We start from the raw sequence: 25,729 nt of genomic DNA, 5'->3' as shown, positions 1-25,729 counted from the left end.
AATTGGTGCAGCCGCTGTGGGAAACAGTATGGAGATTCCTCAAAAAATTAAAAATGGAACTACTGTAGATCCAGCAATTTCACTTCTGGGTGTTTATCCAAAGGAAAAAAGAACACTAACTTGAAAAGATATCTGCACCCCTATGTTCATTGCAGCATTGTTTACACTAGCCAAGATACAGAAGCAACCTAAGTGTCCATCAATGGATGTGTGGATAAAGAAGACATTATATATATTATACATTGTATATATACACACACACAGTATATTGATAGTATGTATATATGTACATGCCATCAATCACATCTTCTTTACCCATACACACACACACACACACACACACACACACACAGGCACAATGGAATATTAGTCAAAGAAAAAGAAGGGAATCCTGCCATTTGCAACAACATGGATGGACCTTGAGGGCATTACACTAAGTGAAATAAGTCAGAGAAACAAAAACACTGTGATCTCACTTGTATGTAGAATCTAAAAACAAAAAAAGTGAATTCATAGAACAGATTGGTAGCTGCCAGAAGGTGGGGGTGGGGTTGGAGTGGACAAAATAGATGAAAGGGAAACAAAAGGTACAAACTTGCAGTCATGAAATAAGTCAGGGAGATGTAATGGATAGCATGGCAACTATAGTTCATATACTATATTTAGAAGTTGCAAAGAGAGAAGATCTTAAAGTTCTCATCACAAGAAAAAATATTGGTAACTGTGAGGTGATGGATGTTAACTAGACTTACTGTGGCGATCATTTCACAATAGATACAAACATCGAATCATGATGTTTTATATCTGAAACTAATATACATTTCTATGTTAATCGTATCTCAATAAAAATCTGGTTCCGGCCCTCCTCTCCAGCCATCAGCTCTGGTCAAGTGACCTTCCCTGCTCCTGTATCCTATACTTACGTCTCTCTTTCCCATCTGAGTCTGTTATGATCTTATCACTTCTTCGAGGTTTGTCTCAAAGAACACCTTCTCTGTGGAGCCCTCCCTGATTGCCCAACGTCGCCCTGTTCTCACCCACCTCTGAATCCCCATAGCACTGCTTGCACCTCGCCCCTCCAGCCACAAGCACTTATGAAGCACTTGTTTCTGTGCCAGGCAAGGATGCACAGACATGGCCTTGAGGAGCTTGTGTCTGGAAGGGAGAGAGACACTTCAACAGGTGAATTGTATGACAACCTGATAACTGATGCGTCAGAACTGAAACGCTCTCTCACTGAACCCCTGATAGCACTCTTGGGTAAATGGCAAATTCAGTCTGGTCCTGAGTTAACTTGGGTATCTCCCACACCTCCTCCCGCCAGTGGACTGCAGCTGACTGCTTTCTCCGGGCATGTGTTTTACTCCATCTGACCCATGGCAGCAATTCACGCAGTGCCTGGCACACAGACATTTTTTGCATTCAAATGAGTTCCAGTTGGAATAGAAGGGACGGAAAGTCCTGTTCCTCTCCAGTGCACATCCCGCTAGCATCCCCAGTGGCCTAGGAGACCCAGGTTCACCTCGTTCTGCAAGCAGTAGAAACGGTAGGGCTTGACCATTTCTAGGGGTACTGGATAGCCTCAACCACATCTACATCCCTGTCTGGATGTGAAAAGCTTCCCTCACAATATCACACTCTATACTAGAAACGATTTTCCCCAAGCCCCAATGCCTTCAAGGCCTTCAAAACAGGAACAAGTTGCAAAAAACAAAACACAGGAAACAAGGAACAAAACTAGATAATCACGTCAGAGACAGGACATAAAATATTTAAATTCCACAGTATTGGCATGAAGTAAAATCAGAATAAAAATAAAAACAAAACAGTCAAACGCAGGGGAGCAAAGAATAGAATTGTGGCTATTTGTGGATGTGGGGAGTGGGAAATGGAAGTTGCTAGTGAAACGTATAAAATGTCAGTTATGCAAGATGAATGCATTCTGGAGATCAACATTGTGCCGATAGATAATAATACTGCATCAGACACTTTAAAATCAGTTACAAGTGTAGATCTTATACAGAGTCTTTTTACTGTAATTAATATTACCAAGTGATAGACCAAGAAATCCACAAATGAAATGGAAGATGTCCAAAAAAGGAAGATTCTGGTCATTACATTCCAGGCAGCATGAAAGCCAGAGTCTGTGATGAGAATCTCACAGCAGTGGGCACACCGTGACTACGTATATGCAAACATGCACACACCGTGGAGCTGACAAGTGCACAGGACTTAGTATTGGGAGACGTGGGTTCCAGTTCTGCTCTTCCTTCTTGTTTGTCCTTGAGCAAGTGATTTGACCTCTCTGGGACTTAGATGCCTGGTATATAAAGGTTGAGACTAAGTGAGATCTCAGCTTTGAATTCTAGAATTCTATGATTATATTAAAGAGAAATAGTTTTTCCCTAATCCTAAATGGATGTGATGCTAACTTCCTCCCATGACTATACAGCACCATTAGTAGGAATGGTGTTCTACTCCATAATTATAAGAGGACTCTCTATTGTCTTAATCCTGACTGAAGATCTGAGAATACTGGCATTGACAAGCTTGGAGAAGTGCCAGGATTTTTATTTGAAAGTGGCTACAGTAAAGAATCTAGTAACACTCAATAAAACAAGTTTTTTTTGTTAGAAAGCAGCTCTAGCAAATAACAGATGCTAACTTATTTTTCATCTTTAAATAAATGTACACAGTACTTAAAATCCAAGGAGATGCACAAATTTTCCCCGTGTAATTAATGAAACCGCTCCCTTTTACTCTCAAAAATGTCCGAGTTTGGATGCTAAATTACAAGGTCACCCTACTGTTAGGAGATTCCTTTCTGCTTTGCTTAATTCCAAATCCACTTCAAAGATATTCTTCATCTGGTTCTCAAATGTTTCTTCAGATGGGCCTTATGAAAATCAATTGCAACCAGAAGAGTAGATTTTCCTCTTTCTCTCTTTCTAATTTCCTAGCTGCGGCCTTAGTTAAGAGCTGTGTTTGCCAAGGTGATCCAGAATGCTGATGTGATTTCTGCTCTGACAGGTAAAGCGTTCAGAAGTCGTTATTCCCCTCCTATGACAAGAAAAAGCTGGACACGTGGCAAATCGAAGACTTTCCTTGCACCCATCTGAGACATGCAGCCACAGGGCAAACCGTCCGCCCCAAATCTGGAGAGTTGGCCACAACCAGAAAGATCCTTGGGGCAGAAGCTACGGGATGCCAAGGTGGCAGGAATATTTAAACCAGCCCTCAGGACCCTCTTTGCCCTCTCTCCCCACCCTGCTTCCTGGAGAACGTCCCTTCCGTTCTCCAGAAGGTTCCAGAACACACAGCACAATATATCTTTATGTGTTTTTATTAATCCCAGGGACTCAGGATTGGCATGAAACTTATTAGAGCGAATTTAAAGCATTGCAAAATTTTACTGCAACTTTGAAGAGATTCCTGAAGGATTTTTTTTTTTTTTTTACTTGAAAATTTAATAAAATAACCCCTTGGTCATGAATCTTTCCCCAGGGAAGTTGATGGGGAATTGTGTTCACACCTGCGGTGACGTGTACTCCAGACTCGATTCAATTATAAATCTCTGTGACCTCAACTCACCTACAGATGGCACTGAAAGGCATGAAAACGGTTCAAATCTACTCTAATTACGGTGACGTATACAATTCTGCAAAATCAACGAACAATTCCTGAAGCTGCCACACAGCAAAATGGCGAGGAGTTGCATGAAAACCGAAATCCTACTTCATTCAATCAACAGGGAAATGTTTTTATTGTCTCTAATTTTCATTTATTTTAAAATCAACTTATAATCATTGTGAATGGACCTCTCTCAGAGAAAATTCAACTAAACTCACCATCCCTTTTGCTGTTGGCAGTTTTAGGGAGGGGTGCACTCTCTCAGGAGAACACAGAGGGATGCATTCTGTCTTCCTAACTGAGGACCCACTATCCTGCGAGAGAACATCTTAGCGCGGCGAAAGGCTGTTCCTTCCCAGCACCACGAAGACTCCAGCCCGCTCCTGTTAAAGCCCCGGCCAGGGTCATTCTGTGTCTGTTTTTGCTGGAGGTGATCTTGGAGGCAGCCCCTCCTCCCGGTGCTTTGTCCCGGGAAAAGCTGCCTCTCCTCGGCCTGTCTGGGGCCTGTTTCCCACCCTCTCAAAGTCCCGAGACTCTCATGCTAGGAGACCCTTAAATCTGTGAAAAGCAACACAGTGCAGAGCATTCACGGTACAGACCCTGAAAGGAACGCACGGATTCCCAGCTTTTATTAGACAGGTAACAGCAGCTCCAGTGCTGTCTTTGTAACGTCCTAGAATTGGAGGAGAAAACAGCAAAATCTTCAGAATCATAAAACCTGTGTTGCCATAAAATAAACGTCTGTCCATCTTAGATCATCGTTAAGACCCAGGCTCTATTCTTCCTCTAGAGCCTGGGTGTCAAAGGTGTTTTCCTTCGTGTAACAGGGGCCGGTCTTGTCTCCCGGCTGACCTTGTCCCACTTCAGCCATGCACCCAATGTGACGGTTGTTCTGATCCGTTCCTGTCGTGAAAGGAAGACGTGTCCGAAGGACTTCAGGTAACTGCCCAGAGCGTGCTGGCAGGAGGAAGCACCTGGCTCCTTGGGCCAGAGCTTCTGGGGGCCTTCTGCCCGCCACCCTGTCGCGGCTCACCTGTTGGTCCTGGGTCTCCTCTTTAGCCAAATCCCCTCTGTTTGTTTAGAGCCCGGTGGGCAGGTGCCCAGCCCAGGCCAGAGCGGCTGTGGGATCAGGCCTCTGACTCTGTTCCTAACTCCTGGTTTCTGCTCCAGACTCATCCCTGGGTGAGGCAGCTTCGCGTTCTGTTCATTTCTCTCGCCAGGAAAAGCGTTCTGGACCAGGGGGAGACCGCCTCTGTTTCATCTCCTGAGTGTCACCGGGTTAGATGCAGCCCAGGGAACATGGTGTGGGCTCAGGGCATGGGGAGGCTCCGGCTGGGCCTCTGCAGCCGGATCCCAGGTGAGGGCCCCGCACAGGAGCCATGGTGCCTGGCGGGGCACACACGCTTCCCGGGAAGAGGGGGGCAGTTCCCAGCAATCACAGGGCCGACTGAGCCTCAGGGTTTTGCCCGAATCCTTGTGCTGTGCTGTATTACCATGCAGGCTGAAATCTCTCTTCAGGAGAAAATAACCCACGCCTCTCTGCTCTGTGTTTTGCATTTCACTGTTGGGTTTTGTTTGTTTGTTTGGTAGCTGGTTAGTTATAATATTCCCAGGGGAAAAGACATCAGCTATTACGATGGGGTAAACTACCAGCTGTCGCATCACACCTCAGGTGCCATCCTTTAAGGTGGACAGTCAGTGGCTTGGTGTCAGGAAAATGATTAAGCCCCAAAGCTCAGGGAAATTTCTGTGTGAAAAAACAAACGGAAAAAGCTAGAATCAATTATAACCTGGATAAATTGTTAACAGGCCCTTTAAGTTCTCTCTTAACTAAATCTTAGTGAAATCTGAAAAACAAAAGCAAAAACTAATCTTAACTGGAAGGTAACTTCTTTTTTATTTTTTAAATTGAAGTACAGCTGATTTACAATGTTCCAGGGTGTACAACAAAGTGACTCAGTTATATATACATATTCTTTTTCAGATTCTTTTCCATTATGGAAGATGACTTCTTAACCCAAGGACATACCTCTTAATCTAAGGTATGACAGACAGAAATAATCACTTCAGGGGCCTATCTTAACATTCCTTTGTGGTCAGAAGAGGGCAAAGAGTGTCAATCAAATTGATAAGTGAAGTGGAGTTTTTTCCATCTATTCTGCATGCGAAGCACATAGGAAATTAGGGTGGGGAATAAACTTTGGTCGTTTATATTCTAGGCAAACTGCTACTTCGGTTATTTGCAGGTGAAAGGTGCCAGTTATCTCAGCTGTGTTTGCTATGACACATTTTGAAAAAACATTAAGGTTTAAAACCAATATCTGTTAATTAACCATTTGAGGTTTTTTTTCCCTTGAGACGTTTTAGACCATAATCGACCCCATTTTTCCTCTTTTACTATTTATTCTTAATAAAGGTATAACTTTGTGAATAACAATTTGATATTAATATAAGCATGGACTTACTAAACAAGGAAACTTTATGTAAGTGTTGGGTTCAATGACACAATATTAACATATACCTTTATGGTTTTTAGAACTGACACTTGGAATTGAGAGCTGCTATCTTATAAAGCTTAAGTTATTTTGTAACTTATAAAAGCAGCTATATTATTACACTTTTTCATCCGTTTGTATTTCTGATATGATCTCTTTCATGCTCATTATTAGTGGACTGAAGTTTTGAAAATCAGGCCTTTATCTTATAAAAAAAGATTCTAGGCTGAGGTTATAAATGAAACCAAGTTATTGCAGTTTTATTACTCAAGTCATTTGGTATTAAAAGGACTTATGGGAGGGATGGGGGAAATGTGCTTCCATTTCATTTATCTTTTCAGTTTTGAATTCGGATTTAAGGTAACGTACAGCCGACGGACGAAAGTAACCAGAACCACCACTGGTTCATTCATGTGACAGAACACTAGGTGGCGCTGTCTTCCGCAGGAATTGGCTAGAATTGACCAAGCGTCTCTTTAAACCCATTTGTCAGGGATATGTGTGTTACTTTGTGTTTTCCAGAAGTCAGATAAAAATACTCCCTTCACTTTCTGTTCTTAATGAAGTGTTAACTTTATGAATAAGCACCTACACTTGTAACAAACTGGACTTCTTGAATAACGCAACTCTGAGTAAATGACAGGTTGGTGACTATGGCTTCCGGGTACCAAGACTCAAGGAACTTGTTTACCTTTCAGTTGTTGTTGCTAATAAACTTTAGAACAGTTTTAGATTTACAGAAACATGTCAAAGCTAGTACACCTTGCATCCAGTTCCTCAGTATTAACATCTCGTAACACTTGTCACAGCCGATGAACTGATGTTGATAACTTACTATTAACTCAAGTCCAGGTTTTATCCCGATTTCCTCAGTTTTTCCCTAATGTCCTTTTTCTGTACCAAGATCCCATGCAGGTGACCGCAGGACACGTGGCCGTCCTGTCTCCTCTAGTTGATCTTGATGACCTTGACGGTTCTGAGGCTACTGGCTGCGAATATTTTAAGATGCCCCTCGGTTTGCACGTGTCTGATGCTTTTCTGGTGATCGAGCCGGGTTATGGATTTGGTGGCGGAAGACCACAGAGGTGCCGGGCTGTTTCATCACCTGGTGTCACGCAGTTGATATGACCAATCACTGTGCATGTTGACCTTGGTCACCCGGCTGAAGGGGTGCTTGTCGGGTTTCCCCACCATCAAGGTACCTTTTCCCTCCCTTTCTATGCTGTTTCCTTGGAAGCAAGTCACTTTGCATAGTGAGCACTTAAGGGGTGTGTGTGATGCTTCACCTCTTGGAAGGCCAAGTATCTACGTTAATTGTCTGGAAATCTTCTGCATGGGAAAAATGTCTCTTCTCCTCCATTGATTTACGGAATTATTTATTGATACCAGTGTAGACTCGTGACTACTTATTTTACCCTCTGGTTTATAGCCCGGTACTACTTTATTTATTTTGTTACTCAATTTGTTCCAGCTTTGGCCCTTGGGAGATCTTTCAGTTGGCTTCTGTGTCCCTTTGACATATCCCCATCAGTGTGGTTTTTTTCTTTTAAGCAACTTTTAAACTTTTAAATAGATTCTGTTCAGTCTACAAATAGGATTTAGCTCCGTTATTCTGTGAGCATGTCTCTTTTCCATTATTGGAGTAATATGTTAATAATGAAAATTGAAAGATACATGAAAGTAGAAAGGAAAAAGCCCAATTCAATCTTTGTTATTCGTGTGTTCCCTTAAAGTGTTTCTTTTCTCATTTTTATTATTTTGCATACTATTTTTTTGCGGTACGCGGGCCTCTCACTGTTGTGGCCTCTCCCGTTGCGGAGCACAGGCTCCGGACGCGCAGGCCCAGCGGCCATGGCTCACGGGCCCAGCCGCTCCGCGGCATGTGGGATCTTCCCGGACCGGGGCACGAACCCGTGTCCCCTGCATCAACCACTGCGCCACCAGGGAAGCCCGCATACTTTTTGACATTTCCTCCTTAAAAAACGGCTCTACTCGTTCTTTGTAAATACTTTCGTATTCTGATTATTTCTACTTAACAATACATCATGGATATTTTTCTATCTTATTACGTACGTATCACTTTAAAAGTCCTCCATCGTTTGATTAACCTTGCCTTTAGCGTTGAATTGGCTCGTAAGTATCTTCAGTGCATAATTCTGGATGCAGAGCAGGCCTTTAACACATAGGGACTGAATAAGTTATCTATTGAAATGATCTGTTTCAATATTTTGCAATTATATATAGCAATGAAATGAGGACACTTGAGCCTATAAGGTCTTTAAGCACTTTTACATTATTCACATATTTAAGAATTCTAGAAGTTGAGCTAGGTCCGATAAGACCAGCAATATTTTTGAAGCCCTTGATTCACAATTAGATTTTACAAAATTGGGCAAATTGTATGACGCTAACCCAGGGAAAGAAAGGGGAAGATATTGTCCAGACTATGCAAATAAGGCAGGGGTCATTGGTTGAGAATCTAAAAAAAATGAACCGATTATTAAGAAATAAAGCTTTTCGTAGCAATGACGTCTGATTCAGAGCCTGGGTGTCACCCTTCTCAGCATGAATTCTCACTGCTTTACTGAGAAATCAGGCAACCGACTTAATTCCACTTAATTCAAGAAAGGACGGGAGGCGGGGACTCCTCATCCTGAGTGGTACTCGTCACCTAAACCTCTCAAGAGCTCTCATAAGTGGGCAGAACAGTGAGAATTCATATTTTTCCCTAAGATCTCTGCCTGATTACACTACACTGCTATCCAAAATGTTCATTAAAAAGTTAACACAGGTACCTGAAAACACCAGAAGCTAGACTCCTACATTTGAAAGGAGGTTGTACATTAAAAGAATGAAAAGAAATCTCTTTCTGTCACTCTTTGTTTCAAAATTATTTTCCTCTCAAAGGAGAGCATCCAGCTGTTGTTTTGCATTACATGGTGTAATAAACATGGGAGTTTCATTATGGGGATTCACATTCAGATGTTAAGCCTCATGCACCTTGTCGATGGGGCCGTGTGTCTGGCGGGGAATCCTCACCCCTGATTCTCCTGTGAGGAGCCTGTGGGGTTTCCCCTTCTTCCTGCTTCAGTTTTGTCCTCCTGGAGAGGGAACCCTATTTTCTCATCCACAGCTCTTGTCCCAGAAATTTGTATATGTGTGAATTCACTCCTCAAAGGGCTTCTTTGGCACACTACTGACTAACAAGGAGAAAAATATTTATCCTGATGTGATTCTTTTTTTAATATAAATTTATTTATTTTTGGCTGCGTTGGGTCTTCGTTGCTGCGCGTGGGCTTTCTCTAGTTGTGGTGAGCGGGGGATACTCTTCAGTGCGGTGCGTGGGCTTCTCATTGCAGTGGCTTCTCTTGTTGCGGAGCACGGGCTCTAGGCGTGCGGGCTTCAGTAGTTGTGGCACGCAGGCTCAGTAGTTCTGGCTCCCGGGCTCTAGAGCGCAGGCTCAGTAGTTGTGACGCACGGGCTCAGTTGCTCTGCAGCATGTGGGATCTTCCCGGACCAGGGCTCGAACCCGAGTCCCCTGCATTGGCAGGCGGATTCTTAACCACTGCACCACAGGGAAGCCCCTGATTTGATTCTTTGGAGTTGAGAGTTTTCTTCTGATTTTTAAGTTTTTCACACTCTCTTTTTCTTTATTTCCTACTACAGGCCCGAGCAGCCCTTTGGAGTGTGGCTGGGACATTTTCAAAGCTGTTGACAGATGGGGAGCTGCTCTTCAGAGAGGTAAGTGACAGCGTAAATGACTGCGGGGTTGGGGGATGTTCTGGTGAGAGGGGTGGGGGGATGTTCTGGTGATCGGGGTTGGGGGATGTTCTAGTGGGCGGGGTGGGGTGATGTTCCGGTGAGTGGGGTGGGGGGATATTCTTTCTGGTGAGCGGGGTAGGGGGATGATCTGGTGAGCGGGGTGGGGGGATGTTCTGGTGAGCGGGGTGGGGGGATGTTCTGGTGAGCGGGGTGGGGGGATGCTCTGGTGAGCGGGGTGGGGGGATATTCTTTCTGGTGAGCGGGGTGGGGGGATGTTCTGGTGAGCGGGGTGGGGGGAATGTTCTGGTGAGCGGGGTGGGGGGATGTTCTGGTCCGGGTGTCCTCAAAATGAAGTACATTCCAACGAGTCCAGCACCCAGCGTGGTGCCCGGCACAGGGCAGGTAATCGATAACTAGCGGTTGATTGAATACGTGAATGAGCAGCTGGTATTTTATTGGTATACGTTTCCCATAGTGGAGATTAATTCATCCTATTTCCCATCCACGAGTTCTGGCTTCTTTAGGAAACGGAACTCATTTTAAATGATGACATCAACAACAAAATACTACAGTTTCTGAGGACTGTGGCAAAAAATAATAGGAAAGTGTTCTGTCTCCCAAAATAGCTATGTTTCAAAATAGAAAAAACAGCTTGGCATACTTACACGTCCCTTGGAGTAAAGATGCAGTGGAAGATGACGGCTTCCCACGATAACTGCTACCTGTGTGTGCGTGTGCACGTGACCGTGGACGGAAACCCACGTGCTCCTTGCGTTTTCCCATCACAAGAAGCAAAGATGCCCCGAGGTTATCACCTTGGCTGCAGGGCCCACTCTGTCCAGTTTGCTCCTCCCTCTGCGGCTGTTGGGCCCTGGGTGGGCTCAACGGGCACTCCCTCACCTGGGCTGTTCCTCTCCTGTCCTCTCCTGCCCTCTCCCGCCCTCTCCTGCCCTCTCCCGCCCTCTCCTGCCAAGCCCCACACACCGCGTCTTGGTAAACTTGGCTCACAGCGTGGTCTGTCTGTGCAGTGATTCTGGTGACAGCCTTTCCTGCTGACCCCAGCACACAGTCCACTGCGGACTGGGATGTGCTCACCTCCATGGCCCCGTGCTCCCGGCAGGGTAGGACTGGGGGAGCCAAGGCTCTGAGAGGCTTGGGCGTCCTGGGTTAGGTTGGATGGGCGGTGCCAGCCGCCAGGCCAGGCTGTGCGGGGTCCTCGGCCCCTCGGCAGCTGCAGGAAGGGCCCGCGTGGTGAGCCAGCTTTGACGTGTCCCAGGGAAGCCTGGGTTCATAACCTGCCTCCGCACTGGGTGCAGCTGGGTGTCATCTGTTCTCCTTTCTAGCTCATGTTCTCTATTTCCCAAGACTGAGTGTTATGGCTGGTTTGTGTCCCCCGAAATTTCATATGGTGAAGTCCTAACCCTCAGTAACTCAGTGTGTTTGGAGATGGGGTCTTTACAGAGGTAATGAAGTTAAAATGAGTCTGTGAGGGTGGGTCCTCATCTGATGTGACTGTTGTCCTTATAAGGAGAGGTGATTAGGACACAGATGTGCACGGAGGGAAGCCGAAGTGAGGACACAGGGAGAAGGCGGCCGTCTGCCAGCCCAGGAGAGAGGCCTCAGGAGGAGCCCACCCTGCCGGCACCTTGATCTTGGACTCCCAGCCTCCAGAACTCTGAGAGGTGAATGATTGTTGTTTAAGCTGCCCGTGTGTGGTGCTTGTTACAGCAGCCCTGGCAAACTAACCACTGGCTTTGATAGAGGTCCCAGAAGATTCCGGGCCGGGGCAGGAGCGTCCCCAGAGGTGACCAGGGCACAGCTTCCGGTGTCAGCAGGTGACCAGCGCAGGCAGCTCTGGGTGATGCTGTCTCCTCCCAGGGTACCAGGAGGACCTCCTGAGGCCATGAGAAAAGCTCTGAGCAGCCTCTCCTTGGCTTGCAGATGCCGTGTTCCTGGGTGTCTTCACGTGGCCCTCCCTCTGTGTGTGCTCTGTTTCCTCCCACGATGGTCTGGTATTAGGGCCCTACCCGGGACACCATCTAAGCTTAACTGAATACATCTGCAATGACCCTGTTTCCAAACAAGGTCCCATTCTGAGGTCCTGGAGGTTGCGACTTCAACATACCATTCTGGGATGACGCAAGTCAACCCATAACCGTTGCCAACCCCCAAATCTAATTCCCTAGTTTAGTTTCTCAGGGTTATAATTTGAATATTTAAATCAATATCACAGATGGGAGAGGTTGCTAAAAATTAGAAAAAACCCACCCAATCTAGAGAAACCCGATCTCTGGGTGCCGGGCAAGGGCCAGGGGGGTGGTCTGCGTCCACAGTGCCCCCAGAGCAGCCCTGGGGATTCTGGGAGCTTAGCCTTTCTCCACTTTCCTGCCGTAACAGCCTCCTCGTGGGCTTTCCTGTCCATCCATCCCTCACACTGCTGGCCGACTGGACTTTATCACGTCTTTATTTCACGAACACACTGACTTCACTGTGTGCCTGACTCATAATGAGATGTTACTGCATTCATTTCTTGTAGCAACCACAGGAAGTGAGTTCTGATCTTACACCTATTTGGGAGCTGAGCTCAGTGAGCAGAGCTGGGCCAGGAGGGAGGCGGTGTGGCCCCGCCGTCCACGGGCACCGGCCACGGGCACCGGCCGCAGGCATCAGCTCGGAGCTGGGCCCCGCCCCCGCCCCCAGGCTGTCAAATGCATAGTGCAGCCAGCATGGCTTACCTGGGCCTCCACCTTCTCTCCTCATGGGGCCTCATCCCCGTTGACTGCGCCACCCGCCCCCCCACCGCCTGCAGAGCGAAGGTGGCCCAGGGCCAGGCGTATCAGCTGCCGTTCTCGGGCCCCTCCCCAGACCTCCAGCCCAGAACCGGAAGCTCAGCGGGGGATGAGAAGGCAGGGATTTGTGATAAGGAGGTGATTCGGAGACACTCTCAAGTTTGAGATTTGTGCCCAAGCTCCACCCATCTGGGGGGCTCTGTCCTTGAAGCCCCCCGACGTCCCTGCCCCACCTCCCCCTTCGCTGCAGCCTTTCTCTGAAACTCCCTGCGGCCTCTTCTTCCGCTACCGGCGCTTGGCCCCTCTTCAGAGCCAGTCCCGAATGTCACTTCTTTATGAAGGCTTTTGCTTTATCTCCATGCCTGTTCTTGTAACCAGCCCTGTGGTCTCTCCTCAGAAGGACCTTCTTCACCTTCTGTACCTACTTTTTTCTTTATGATAGTTTTCTTGCACCTGCACTTCTCCCCTTAAAGCCAGCCATCTGAGACTGTGTTCAGGACTGTGTTCAACAAAGCACTGTGTTGAATGACTACTATTAACACATGGAAACCTTCTTTAAAACTAAGTACATGGACAAAAAAGAGATTAGGAGTGATGATTCACTTTGGGAAAAAAATGTCTTACAAAGAAGGATTCAAAAGATAATCCTTTAACAGGGCAATTGTTTGAAAATGATTTCTCTCTCCCATCAAAACATCTGGGCTCTGGCTCCCACCGACAGTCTGAAGGCTTCCGTGTGTGATGTGTTCCCAGTTCTGTCACATGTACCCGCCTGCCCACATCAGAGAGACTCTCTCAGGGCACTTAGATTTGGGAGTCTGCCATCTAGTGCTCAGAGTTGAATGGAACGCTCCCGCGTGGTCTGACTTTCGTGAAAGCGCATCTCTTTTTGTTCATGGTCCTTTGCCAGCTACTTCACTCTTTATTTCAGCAACCACAGCTCACTGGCGGCTCTGTGGGCAACTAAAACCACCAGACGCCTCTCCTCACTTGAACTGCGAAGTCTCAGACCGCCCTGACGTGCGTCTGATCAGAGAGTATGTTAATGACTCTGTTGTTTCAAACAGATGCATAAATACTTTGCATCCTGGAACATGGCTGCATCAAATGAGTTTTGAGTAACCACAACCCCCACGTCGTCTATTTGAACTGGACTCACCACTGATGCTGAAAGGTCTTGAAAGGTCTTGCCTGCCCTCCAAGCCCTCTGGCCCGTCCCCTTCGCCACAAAAGCCCCAAATATTCCAAACCACGTTTTTAAAGAACTCATTTGGTGGTAAAACCTGATCCAGGGCTATTTATAGGCTATATTCATCCCACTTCCTATGAGTTCAGGCATTTTTCCCTGCAGAAATGTTTTATTTGATTAATGGTTTCTTCTCTAGTGTTCACTGAGGGTTTGCCACCAAATAGTCATTGTATTAACCTCTTAAATAAAAACAAAAACAAAAAACAAACCTTAAATCAAAAACACATCTGACCCTGAGGGTAGCAGATGAGGGCTTAAGGACTTGTCTGAGCCCCAGCATAAGTGTAATTTAAAAAAATTCACAGATTGTTTTCTTGCTTTGTGGCACGGTATTGACTTTTGGTGCTGTAAATAGAGCCACCTTTGGTTCTAGAAGTTCTGTATTAACATCGCACATTGGCCAATCCAGATTGTATCTGACAAATCTCTCCAACAGCCTAGAGATGGAAGCCCCCAAGACTGCCCCCATCATTTCCAGATTTAAGGGAATATTCACTCTCACTCGGTGACCATCTTGGGAGCCTTGGGACATTTGGGGCACTGGCTCCTACTCAAAGAATTTAGATTCTTTAGAACACAGGAAATTAAATCGGAAGGCTTGCCTCCTACACATTTACCATATTAGAACTTTCTGGGATACAATTTTATCAGTTTAATACAGCTTCATGATATGAAATGGAGCACAAATGTTATCAAAGCATTTTATTCAAAAGCGTACTCTCTGTAAGTTGTCTTTTTAAAAAGTGTGAATGGTGAGTTAAATTATTGCGTGACTTTCCTCCCCAAATTAGAATTTTTAGAAGGAATTTCCTCACATCTGTGTGGACTCCAGTGGGGCATTTTTAAAGTAATTCCTTTGCCCACTTAGATTATCCAACTGAGTCAGGATTATTCCACGGTAAAGGTATTTCACTTGTTTTATTTTGCAAGAAAACATGAAGAGAAGCCAATCTATTCCTTTTGTGGCCCTGAATGCCTCTGATTTCTCAGCCATGCAATAGTGACAGTACCATTCAGAACTTCAGGAGTGATTGTGTGAGTTCAAGGTAACTTTTTTAAGAGCCAAAGCACAGAAGAGAACAAGGAGAGAATGGTGGGTGTATGGGTATCTTTGTGTATTTGTAGTCATCATTCCCATCAGGAAGAATGGCCAGGTGTCCTCAGTTCATCAGGTAGTCAAAGTGTAGAGATAGAGAACTGAAGTCTCATTCAACCAGCAGAAATAGAAATGAAGATACAGAGAGGAAAGGTGGGTGGTGTGAGCTCATCTGAGAGATGCTCTGGGCAGAGAACACAGGAAGCTTGGATGTGGAACATGGCAGTTAAAATCATAAGGGTAGGGGGCTGAGCAATTGTTTTAATTCAGTGAAGCCTGTCAGATGCTGGTGTTTTGCTACTGAGTACCTTTCAGCAGCTACTGCCCAGGATGTAGTTTGTTTGGGCAAAGGGAAAGCCTTCACCACAGGCAAAATGAGAAATGAGCTTATACTTGTGTTTCAGTGCCCTTGATCTATCCCACTGTGTAAGCAAGTAAATACGGCTCCTCCTTTAACTGACCCCCTTCTACACTCTTGGGACAGGAGTCAAGGCGTCTGTGGTGTACGTAGAGTGTCCCCTAAAAGAAGGCCTGGACATGCTTTCCCAGTGGGATTCTGACAGCACCTCGGGAGGCCTTCTTGGAGGGGCTACAGAAGTACCAAGTGTCCCCTCCTCCTCGGGACACGTGTCAGGCCTCTGAGCTTTACTTTAGGTTCTGTGAGCTTCCCGTACCTAAGGAAGGAAAAAGGCACATTTCCTTCTCCTTCTTCCTCCTTTTTGACTACATCGTCCTCAGGGAAACCGAACTATCTGGGGAAAGAGAAGGTTCTTTTGAGCGGACCACTTTGCAATATGGGTCAAAGCTGGGGGGTGGCTCTCAAGCCTGGGCATCCATTATACTAACCTTAAATTCACTGGGAAGCTTTTCAAGTACACTGACACATCCCCTCCCCGCTCCCCCAGGGCAGAACAACAGAGTCAGTGTCTAGGGGTGGGGGGAGGGTTCCGGTTTTCAAGTTCTCAGTGACCTGGGACGTGAAGATGTAAGCCAGCCTGCACGCCTCTGCACACCGAGATTAAACAAACACCTACCCAGCCCCTGATTCTGCCTGCCAGGAACCCTAACGGTGCGTGCTGTCCACCGAGCACCCTGTGTATGGGCACAGGCTGAGAGTAAGCCAGGAGGCCCGAGGTGACGGAGGAGATGCTGGAAGCAAAGGAGCACAGACTTGACCGAGGGGGACAGTGGAAAGTAAAATGGCCAAAGGAAGCAGAATTGTGAGGAGAAAAACACGGTGAAGATGAATTTAGTAATTCCTTAGAGACTTCTTTTTGCTTTAGGGATTCCTTACACTTTCTCTCCACGCTGGGTCACGTGTGTGATTCTGAACTAAAGCGTGAACAGGTGGGTGTTTGTAGAAGATGCGCCGTTGGCGAATCAGGTGACCAGCTATGCCGGCATTAGATGATAATAGTTCACCTGTGTGGAGATGGCTCTTGTGAGTTGAGAATTTTAGACTGTTTTAGAAAGGACCGTTTTTTTGTTTTTTTAAAAAAAGATCACACGGGAAAAGAAGTTAAAATTTAGGGAAAGCAAAATATTCCATCCCTTTCCCCAGGCACCCAACACCTAGGCAACACAAAGTGAAATTGTAATGGTGCTTGCTGAGCCTGTTTGAAAACAAATCCTGTTGTGCCCCCATAAAGGGATAAACAGCTGTCCAGCCCAGCAACTCCTCCGTTCTCCAATCTGAAAACACTCAAAAGATGGAGGTAGAACTTGTACACAATTTTTTAAAGGATGTGTCCAATGGAATCACCTCTCATCCCACCCCCACCACCTGGTACTCATTTTTATATTGATGACAGTAGGAGATGTTAAACACCAGGGAAAAGCTTCACGTTACTGGGCCGGGTGTATTAAAATAAAATCAAAAATTGAAATATTAGGTATATACACAACAGCATAAGTGAAATGTGATGTGATATAGCATTTTCCAGTCAAAGCTTTTACAGTAGAAAAATTGAATAAACAAAACCTCTCGTCTCTCTCGCTCCAGTGGCTCAGTTGAGCCCCCTGACTCATTTATTTCCCATCGTATCTTCATATAAATAGTCTCACACAGACCTTACACAGTTTAGAAAAGATTGCTGAATCACAAAAACAGCCCCCAAATATGGCATTTTTACTTTCTAGAGTATGACTAAAATGAATACTTGATCATTAAAACAATATTCAAAATCACTTGAAGCAATAAAGAAAATTCTGATGTTTTGTAAGGCCCTAGACGTTTCTGCAGAGATCGGAATCTTATTGTTCTTCCAAACTACATTGTCCAAAAAAGTCTGGATACAGGAGATTGTGGAGTTGAAAAGCTGAACCGTTGAAAAGTATTCCTTCTTCTGGCAGAGCAGTTTCTAAAGCTCCTTTCCAGGGTGGTCTGGGCAAACCCCGGCTGCTGCGGGGGGCGGTCCATGTCGCTTAACACGGCTGCCCTGTCTGTTTGCAGGTGACACTTTCAAGGAAAGAGACCCCCTTTTCCCAGCTGGGGTTCTGAGCGGCCTCCACCAAAGGAAACTGAACAGTCTCAGATTGCGGGAGGTGGGAGATCACTGAAATCTGGGAACCACACTGAAGCTTCTGACTTCACCTGCAAAGTCTAACAGGTTGGATTAGTAAATTTTTTTTTTTTAAACAAAGAAGCTAAAGCATAGAGAAAATACAAAGAAGCGTCGTGAAAGGCATATGGTTATTTTACTTTCATAAATGAGTTTAGCTGTGCTCCTGTCTGGGATTTACTGAAATGGCCTCTGAACCTCTGAGTCACACACCCCCTTGTAAACACGAGGCTGATATGGGTGCACTTTTGGTGGGACAGGTGTTGTCTTCTCAGAAGCCCGTGTCCAGGGGTTGGTCTAGCGAGGCCGGACTGCCCACGGGGAGCAGGCCAGGCCACGCACTGGTGGGCAGTGGCCCTTGCGAGCAGAATCCTTTCCCATGGGGGGTGTTCTTCCTGAGTGTTAGCCTTGTGTGTGGGAAGCAGGGGTGGCCGGTGACCCCAGCCCAGGAAATAACTAGTGAGCAGGGATTGTTACGTTTTCCTTCCTAAGGAGGCAGCCGTCCCGTGAGTGGCCTGAGTCCCTTGCGCCCTAAGGCTGCTGCTGGTACTGGCCCTCTGTGGCCGTGTAGAAGTCGTCCAGGACGCTCTGCAGGTAGTCGAACGTGGGCCTCTCCTCAGCCTTTTCTTTCCAGCACATTTTCATGATGTCGTAGAGCTCGTCCGGGCAGTTCTCCATGCGGGGCATCCTGTAGCCCTGCGACAGGGCGGTCATCACGTCGGCGTTAGTTCTCCCTGAGGCCGAGAAACCACAGGTACCATTTAGAAGCCTGACCCAGGCTCACGCGCTGCAGTGGTACCCACCTCCTGCATCTGTGGTTGAAGCAAAGCTTCGGAGGCTGCCATGGGCTGAACTGTGTTCCCACCATACCCTCCCCTGCAAACTCCTATGTTGCACTCCTAGCCTCCAGGACCTCAGAATGTGACTGCATTTAGAGCTAAGGCCTTTAAAGGGGCGATCAAGTCAAAATGAACCCTTTAGGGTGGTCCCTAACTGCCTCTGACTGGTGTCCTTGTAAGAAGAGGAGATTAGGAAAGGTCGGGGGAGACACGTGGAGAAGACGGCCGTCTCAAGCCAAGGACAAGCCTCGAGAGAAAGCAAGCCTGCCGACACCTTGATCTTGGACTTGCGGCCTCCAGAACCAGGAGAAAATAAATTTCTGTCGTTTGAGCCACTCAGTTTGTGGTATTTTGTGCTGGCAGCTCTGAAAACTGGTACAGAGGCTAAGGACATTTCTGTAAGCGACGAAATAAATGTTAGTACGAAGGCGATCAAGGTACCATTCAGTTGCCAAAGTGAAAACAGGCAACCGTGGTAAATGGAAGACAAAGTGAGTTCTAATGACAAAAGGACACTGGACTTGACAGACCTCGTGAATGAACAGCCCAGTCCTAACACTTAATCTCACTTTCTTTTGTAGTATTTTCTTCCCAGCTTCTACCTGTAATACCAAAAAGATCATTTTCCCGTACAGTATCTCCTACCGATACTTTTTCAAAATTAGCTTTTCATCGTAAGTGTACTTAAAGAAGTCAGGATCCTTAAGTCAGCAGGACCAATTGTTTAATCCCCACTCCTCAAATGGTCCCGGCCTTCAGTACTGTAAGAGGCAGAGTCCGCCAGGCTGTGGGAAAGAGCACATCTCAACAGCCGGCGAGGGAAGCAGGCTGCCCGCTCTTCCTACGGGGCTCTGCAAGAGAGCTGACCACGGAGGATGGCTTTTACTGTGGTCACATGTCTCAGGGCAGTTCAGATGCTGAACTGTCCATCTTTGATACTGAGAATCGCTTTAAGGCAAAAAAGGTCATTTTAATAACATTTTCCTCCAGTGCTAAAGTGGGATATCGAGACATGCTCATTTGGCAGTTCTAGCAGGACTTATCCACAGCTGGGTGTTTGGCCTATTTTGTGGCTACCTCATTCTGTAGGGACATGGGCTCCTCTAGTGAGGAGCTGTACCTCTTGTGGAATATTTTCACGCGTAGAATACATATAATATCTGGCACACGGGGAGCTCCATTCACCCCAACCATTCCCTTTCCATAGTTATCGCCTTTCCATAGCCATAGATTTTACCACTAGTGGTCACTGGAAAGATCCTAAAAGATAACTAGACAGTTTAGGGGAAACGTCTTTGACTTGATTGGAAACAGACCCTTCTTTTGAATTTATTCTCAAATCCGTGTTTTTCAAATTGTACGTCACCACCCATTTGGGATCACTAAATTGATTTTGGGGGAGCTACCAGTATTTAAAACTATAGATTACCAATATAACAGAGAGAAATAGAAAAGATCAGAGTGCACTGTACATGGCAAAAGTCAGTGTGGTGTTGTGAAACTTTTGTTTTATATATGGAACGGGTTTCTGTCTGTTTCTTACTGTGGGTCATAATCAGTGACCTCTGAACTCCTTTGCCCTTAACTAACCTTTCTTCTTCTAAGGACACAGTTACTGAAGGGCCCTGCCTGGATTTAAACCCCTGAAAAGAGACACGATTATTTCTGTCTTGGAAGAGCCCTTGTTTTTGAAATGGGAAGATCCAAGCCAACCTTATAACTGTTAAGATCTCTTGAAAGTTGTTTACACGGTGAATTAATTTTGCTCAAGGCTACTTCTGCAACATCATCTTCAAATATTTGCGTAACGGGAATGTTCTAACTGGAACACTTCATTTGCTTCTCATTGCTTGAAGCCAAGGGGCTGATTTGCATCGCTTTCTTTAATTGGGCTCCTGGTCTCCATAAATTATGTGGCTTCAGCATTGCTCTGGCTTCTGTAACTAGCCAAGCTCACTTGGATAAATTTCTGAAGAAATATCCGTGTTTACTTCTACATGGGCGTTGGGGAAAGTTCTGGGGTCCTGGCAGGAGGATTAATATCCAGGATAAAGGAAACATCAGCTGGACCTGCAAGGCTGGGTAGGAATACCTCTTTCACCTCCTTCCTGGAGAAGCCCCAGTTGCATAAAAGGTCAGAACGTGCCCACAGAAGATAAATAAACCTTTCTAGGGCCCACGCTGCTGCACTGCAGATTTTTTTCTTCCTTGTTCTTATATGTTCTCCTAACTCCGAAGAACTCTCTCAATGATGCAGAGGAAGGCCAGGCACGCTGGGGAATCTGACTTGATAAGAGGAATAAAAAGAAGGAAATCTGAAGTCTGTCTTTTTATGTACAAGTAAATCTACCAACAAAATACGGCTATCAATGGACAAGTCTGTTGGAAGAAAGAAAGAGAGGAGAGAGACCTTGACCGAACCCTAAGATTAAACCTGGTACTGGTCTGTTGTGAGGTTGAAGAAAGCAAACACCCACTGGCTGGTGATCTTTAAAGGCAAGCAACTTCATATTCCATCCTCCCTCCTTTCGACAAGCGTGTAGTGAGTACCTCCTACGGGTCATGAGCTGGCACTAAGCTCTGAGAGGTACAAAGATGACTAAGGCAGAGTCCTGTCCTCAAATGGCACACAGCCCAGTGGGGAAGCCAGCTCAGGAGACGGAGCTGGGGGGTGGGCAGGAGGTGACATCTGGAGTCGGTAGGAATTGGCAGAGACTACAAGTTGGTGAGGGAGCAAGGGAGGGAGAAGAACGCAGTAGAGCAGAGATGAGAAAAGGGACGGGGGTTAGCGACAGGAGACAGAAGCCTGGGCGCTCCAGGAACCAGGACAATCTTTAACGACAGAGCGAGCCTGTATGTGTGAGCAAAGGAAGTACAGCCGGCCCGGGACCGCAGGCTCCCGCCCAGTGGCAAATTGTTTTTTTCTAAGCGTTGCTTGTGATGGAGCGTTAGCAGCACGGTGAGTTTCCTGATTCTGGTTCACATACAGCTTAACATGCTACAGATACACCTGGCAAGAAGCAGCCAGAAAAGACACAATGCTTCCGAAAGCTTCGTCTTTTTCAAACCTCCTTTCTCTTTATAAGAGCGAAGCAAAACAAACCCCCAACCACAAAGATCCCCTCTAGTTTCTTTAGAAAATTGCTACACAAATATGACTACAGTGTTGCTTTTAAGATAGTGAAGGATCTTTTTGCCCCACCTCCCTTTTTCCCTTTAATTCATCCCCAAACAAAAAGAGAACACGAAAGAGAAGAACGGCGTCTCTGATGTAATCGGGAGACACCTGTCAGCCAGAGGCAGAAGTGGTCTGAGCCCAGAGGAGGAACGTGACCCGAGCGCCCACCAGAGAGGAGTCAGCAGTGGATGTCTGGTCACCACGTCTTGGGACGGGGCACTCTCGGGCTGAGGTCGGTGCTGCAGGCAGGCCTGGACCTGGAACCCGCCTCGCAGGTGCCCAGGATAACGCCGGAGGGATGGAAGGAGAGAAGCTCCAGGCCCAGTGGACGGGGTGCAGGGGTCGCGGAGGACACTGGGAGCAAGGAGAGTGAGGTGCACCTGGCCCGGGCCACAGCCGGGCTGCACCTGAGTGAAATGAACCCGGCACAAAAGGACACATACAGTACGATTCCACTTACAGGAGCGCCGAGAGCAGTGCAATTCCTAGAGACGGAAGGTAGAACAGAGGTGACCAGGGGCTGGGGGGGCAGGCGGAATGGGGACTTAGTGTCTAATGACCCTAAGGACCACAGTATCAGTTTGGGAAGATGAAAAAGTTCTGGAAATGAATAGTGGTGATGGTCGCACAGCACTGTGAATGTACTTAATGCCACTAAACCATACACTTAACAATGGTTACGATGGTAAATGTTATTCTGTGTTTCTTTTACCACAATAAGAAAACCCACAACAACAGCAAAGAAAGACGCTGACGTCCGCTCCCCAGGGCACCTCCGGAACGCTGATGGCCAGGCGGTGCTCCCACCGGCAGGGCCTGGAAGATCCTCTTCAGAAGGAACTAAATAGTGCCAGAGAACAGACCTGAAGATACTGCCGGGTGAGGATGCTGGCAGTGAGCCCGGTGGTCCAGAGGCCCTTGTTCCCACAAGACGTCTCACCGAAGCAAGGGGGAGAAGGTAAGCCTCAGAGGAGGACAGAGGACAGGATGACAGGGACAGAAGCGTAGACAGGGGGCTCTGACGATCACCCCAGGAGGTCTACTGTCCTACCAGTGAGTGATTTGGAAAGAGGCAAGGAGCGAATTTTCAAAGCAGCAATATACGAAAACTTCCCAAAATCTACGGCTACAAGTTTCCAAATCAAAAGAATAAAACAGGTACCGAGCATGACATAAAAATGACAGAAGTGTCACACCAAGGTACATGGCCATAAATCTCAGGGACAAAGAAGGATCTCGAATGCTTCCATAGAGGAAACGGGATCCTAGGGAGGAGATAGGTACAGAAGCCATCAGCCTTCAGGGCAGCCACTCGGAAAGCTGAGGTCAGTGGAAGACGTTGCTTAAAATTCTAGGTGAGGACGTTTGGTGAACTAGCATTCGTAATATAAACAAATTTGGTAACTGGACTTATTTAGCTGTTTAAGTATATTTAGGGCACGAGTCTCTCCAGAAGAAGTCCTATTTGGAGCGGAGTCTATCTTCTAGGTATGAACTAGAAGAATATTATCTTTGATGCCTCCAATTTTCACGAGACAATCTCCAAAGTCGAGCATGCAACAATCGTGATCTATTTACTCACTCGATGTCCCCACCCATGAGGAGAGAGCGCTTCACGGCAAGAGCTTTCGGTCTAGGGGCTGCACATTTAAATTCATAGCTAGGGGCTACACATTTAAAAACATAACAATAAAATGCAGTTGAAATGGACTAACAGTAAACGAAGACAAAGGAGTTTTGAGATTTGCCCCAAATACAACGACTAGGTGCAAAGCCCTTTCCTAAAAAGCAGGTGACAGAAAAGCCCTTTTCTGCATTACATCCCATGTGCACAGAAGTTCGTGGTGCCAGCTGTGCCAGTTCAGAGCGTCTATTCAACGAGTAGGACTGCAAATGGGAAACGACACTCTCGTGCTCCACTAGCACTTACTTCGTATTTGACGACCAGAGTTTTGATAAGTTTATTAACAGCATTGTACATTTTATTCTCACACTCCCAGGGTCTGTTTTCTGTGGCTGCTATCCGTTTGGGCATCCAGTCACTCTGTGTACTTGGTACAGCTCTAGTTATATACGCCTTGATATTCCTGGGATGTCTCTGACGGATGCACCAGAAGTTGAGAACAGTGGCTGCCTTGGGAGCAGGGGTTGCGTGGCTGCAGACAGACGCACCTGTCACCTTACACCTCTTTGTACCTCTTGGACTTAGAACCGTGTGACCATATTCTTATTTAATAATAACTAAAATGGAGGAAAATCTTGCCTTAGGAAATAACAGTCTGCGTATAATATTTAGAACTATGAACAGCAAATGTTAGGATAAATAGCCAAGATTCCTGAAAGCCAGTGCGTCTCAGGAGCCGACAAGAGTGAGGCCCCGGGGGCAAGTTTCCATCAGAAGCCTTTTGCACTACCTGATTTTTTAAATATATTTTTTAGACAAGAAGTAAAATATTTAATAAAAACATACTTGTAAAAAGTTAGCCGCTTCAGGAATTTATCAAGAAAACAATAATGTAACCTGTTATTTCATTACTCAAGGATAGTAACATTTTGATATACTACACCTTTTAGTCTTCTGTTTTCCTCTGTTCATTTTAGAGGAGACTTTCTTATTTCTTTTCTGTTTTTATTCCCCTTTTCTTTCTCTTAGCGCCTTTTTATTTTGCAAAGCTAGGCATATAGCTTCTAAACCACAAAAAAAAGAGACATATCCAGCACTTTTCCGGGTAAAGAAAGTATTCTCCGATAACTTGTCAGTGGGCCTGTCGTAAACAGTTTTATAACAGTGATGGAACTGGCATGTACTGTCTATGTTCACCAGTTTCCATGCTCTCTATGGATCGAGTCCTCTGATAAGTAAGTAAGTAGGACTGTCCGCTCTGTTCACATGTCCTAATGCTAGAGGCTCTCATAACACACAACGCTTGTGACTGGGAAACCTCATCAACCCAGAACTCCCGAAAGGATGACATATCCCTGGTCCTATCAGAGGACAAGAGACTGCAGAATAGACCAATTGATGCTCTCTGGTTGGTCCTATCAGGTTTGTGTGTGTGTGTGTGTGTGTGTGTGTGTGTGTGTGTGTGTGTGTGTGTGTGATCCTCACTGCTTTTCTCCTGGTTATTTTATAATTTTTATGGTTTTTCACCCCAAGCATTTTCTAATCGTGGGCATTGAGCACAGCAGGTCAGACTGAGAAGGCCGGGATTCCGCAGCGGCTCTGCCAGGAGCTCGTGATGCAGTTCTGGGCAAGAGTCCCCTTCTCAGAGCCTCAGGGCCTCGTCTAGCACCTCACTATGGAGCATGCAGTACATACCACACACCATGTGTGAGGCTGTATGTTTATCTGATCAGATGTCATATATATATATATATATATATATATATATATATATATAATCTTTCTCTATAGGTTATAGATTATAGATATATAATGTCAGATATCCGGGCTGATCAGGAAATACTGTCCCCATTTTGCAGGGGTGCTATTCACGAACTTCAGTGTCTAGAACAGAGCGGCCGTCAGAATATGAAATGCGGGCACCAGAGGGGTTTCACGGTACAGTCAGCCCACTGCGCAGGCACCACTGAAGGCCTTCCCCTCCGGCTGGCCCCCCGGGCCCCAGCTTCTCTACGGCTCAACCCCGAAGGGCAGTGAGGGTGACGAGGAGTGCAAAGACCGTGCGACTGCTCTGTCCCAAAGCTTCCGGTCTCCTGGAGTCGGGGCCGAAGCCCCTGCGTGGCCCCTGAGGCTCGCATCCGCTCCCGCCCAGCTCCGTGCCTCCAGCCCCTGATCGGGACCCCGTGGGCCACCCAGGCCCTTCTGTCAAGTCCCCGAGTTCCCTGCTGCTGCCGGGATCACTGTTTAGAACCTGCAGCCCTGCCCCATCCCCCGATCCCTACACCACCGTGCCCCCTCCATGGCGCCCCTCCCATCCTACGCACTGGCCCTATTACCAGTGATTATTATTAGTGATTGTTATGGGTCTCTTCCTCCTCAAGTATTAGCTCTCAAGGGCAAACGCTGGGACTGCTCCATCCGGGCACCTCGTGAGTGCCTGGGCTCCCTCAGATATTTTTTTGAACGAGGGAATGACTTAAACATTAAAGATTTAATTTAAAATTGG

The 25,729-nt window shown here is 46.5% G+C and overlaps 1 protein-coding gene and 2 long non-coding RNA genes across 13 annotated transcripts in view; 2 read left to right on the top strand and 1 right to left on the bottom strand.

Moving 5' to 3' along the window:
- The first annotated feature begins 596 nt into the window (after positions 1–596).
- LOC116742721 lies at positions 597–11,567 on the top strand. Its single transcript, XR_004346550.1, has 6 exons — positions 597–4,569; positions 4,851–4,987; positions 5,615–5,672; positions 7,030–7,323; positions 9,792–9,866; positions 11,416–11,567. It is a non-coding gene; the product is annotated as an uncharacterized LOC116742721 (long non-coding RNA).
- A 5,293-nt stretch (positions 11,568–16,860) lies between these two features.
- The window catches only part of LYN (LYN proto-oncogene, Src family tyrosine kinase), a 112,746-nt gene continuing 103,877 nt past the window's right edge, over positions 16,861–25,729 (bottom strand). For 7 of the 11 annotated variants that reach the window (XM_032610563.1, XM_032610556.1, XM_032610564.1 and 4 more), the window contains one exon: positions 17,006–18,316. In XM_032610563.1, the coding sequence (XP_032466454.1) occupies positions 18,114–18,316 (203 nt within the window). In that variant the 3' untranslated portion in view covers positions 17,006–18,113. Of the gene's footprint in view, positions 18,317–25,729 lie in introns of all 11 variants that reach the window. The other 4 variants (XM_032610569.1, XM_032610566.1, XM_032610567.1 and 1 more) reach the window with 1 other exon arrangement.
- Positions 18,323–25,725, top strand: LOC116742722. The gene is made up of 2 exons (XR_004346551.1): positions 18,323–22,557; positions 25,083–25,725. It is a non-coding gene; the product is annotated as an uncharacterized LOC116742722 (long non-coding RNA).

The sequence above is a fragment of the Phocoena sinus genome, chromosome 17 (assembly GCF_008692025.1).
Source record: "Phocoena sinus isolate mPhoSin1 chromosome 17, mPhoSin1.pri, whole genome shotgun sequence".
Taxonomy (NCBI): domain Eukaryota; kingdom Metazoa; phylum Chordata; class Mammalia; order Artiodactyla; family Phocoenidae; genus Phocoena; species Phocoena sinus.
The sequence above is the reverse complement of the archived record's forward strand: the minus strand, read 5'-3'. Positions and strand labels throughout refer to the sequence as shown.